The sequence below is a fragment of the Tupaia chinensis genome, unplaced genomic scaffold (genome assembly GCF_000334495.1).
Source record: "Tupaia chinensis unplaced genomic scaffold, TupChi_1.0 Scaffold144128_1, whole genome shotgun sequence".
In the NCBI taxonomy this organism is placed as follows: domain Eukaryota; kingdom Metazoa; phylum Chordata; class Mammalia; order Scandentia; family Tupaiidae; genus Tupaia; species Tupaia belangeri.
In genome coordinates, this window is record NW_006203983.1 from 65,669 (window position 1) to 67,216 (window position 1,548).

The window sequence follows — 1,548 nt, forward strand, 5'->3', positions numbered from 1 at the left end:
CCGTCAATTGGGGAGCAGCCAGCCCCTTACCCACCGTGACACCCGCTGGTCCCGTTATATAGGTATTTTTAAATATATTTTTCAATTTCAAGAAAGGCAGTTTTAGCTTTAATCAATCAAAATTTAAAAATTTTAGAAGAATTTTGCTCAAGACTTAAAGCCAGGAAACAGGTTAGGATCCTGTTCAAATAGTAGGTACGTGGAGCTGTGGACAGCTCAAGAGAAGACAAAAATCCTTAACTCTGGAAAACGAAGCATAGAAGATCAGTACTGTTTTAGTCAAAAGTCGTAAAATTCTATTTCACCAGCTCAGTCTCATGTACTTAATCTATTGTCTGCTGTGGTCCGACCTTTCCGTTTAAATTCTGGAAGATAACACAGAACTCCGGACTTGCCCACCGCTCCTGTTTCCTGCCTCCCTTCCCCTGGCAAGCCCTCTTGGACTGTGCTTGGCATTTCTGGCTATGAACCTTCACTTCTCAGCTTCCTTTCCGTGTGCCTCCATATCTGAGGCTCAGTCCCTTCCTTACTTCTCTCTTTCCTTCCTCCATCTCACTTCCTGTCCTCCATCACTTCTCTGCTCTCGCCCAAACCCTCCTTCGTATTGAGCCTTTGCTGAGAGACTGATGAATTAAGGGCAGGACTCTGGAAGCACATGGTCCTTTAATCCAGAAATACCGGTCCTTTGCTTGAATTTTCCAACAGCCACAGGGGGTAAAGCCCTGCACGCCTGTAACTTTCGCTGTGCATTAAGATTTCCCTTTACAAGACTTAACCTCTCCTACATAAATGTGGCAAATAGACCAAGGCTACAAGAGCACAAAATTGATAACCATGTGTTAATACCCAAATTCTCCCATATTCACTTTTTCTTGGTTTTCCACGAAGGAATTTGTTGCCAGTGATGTGTAAAGTAATTTTTATGAAGTTATCCTTTGAAGTGGCTTCACTTAAGCAAAAGGTAGTCACTCTAAATTGTTTCCCCTGAAATAGGGCACATTCATTCTTAAAAATAATATATAAAGATTATCATGCATACTGTGGGACCTAAATCAACACTGCAGAACGTTTTGCAAAGGTGGGCTTACCTGATTTATTGTCAAAAGGAGCAGATGACTCCCCGTTTGAACCTGTGGACTTCCAGCTCAGCTTGAGGAGAAAAAGAAAGTAAAATAAACTCCAGTCTATCTTCTCCTCTTTTTAACTCCTCTGAGAGTCCCAACTGCAAAAGAGCCCGCAACCCATGTGCCTGTGTTTTGAATTCTCATTTATGCATTATATACAAAATAAACAGTTCACATGTAAAATTTAATCAGTACTTACTGTCTATCCTGTAGACCAACTGACACTTCTCAAAAGTGAAAAAAGGAGTGCTTGAATAATTTCAAGTGGACAAGAAAGAAAAGAAGAGTTGCTGCGAGGGGGGCGGGGGGGGAGCTGATACAGTTGATTCCTTCCCACCTGGGCTGTGTCCTAACAGGATTTTGCCTCAATGTGAACACCCATCGGAGGAAGGCTTCAACCTCACAAGGAAGGGACAGAGAAATG

The 1,548-nt window shown here is 42.4% G+C and overlaps 1 protein-coding gene across 1 annotated transcript in view; it reads right to left on the reverse strand.

Moving 5' to 3' along the window:
* The window catches only part of GIMAP2 (GTPase, IMAP family member 2), a 30,050-nt gene that overhangs the window by 6,679 nt on the left and 21,823 nt on the right, over positions 1–1,548 (reverse strand). The window contains 1 exon segment of the mRNA XM_006165977.3: positions 1,089–1,149. Within this exon segment, the coding sequence (XP_006166039.1) occupies positions 1,089–1,149 (61 nt within the window).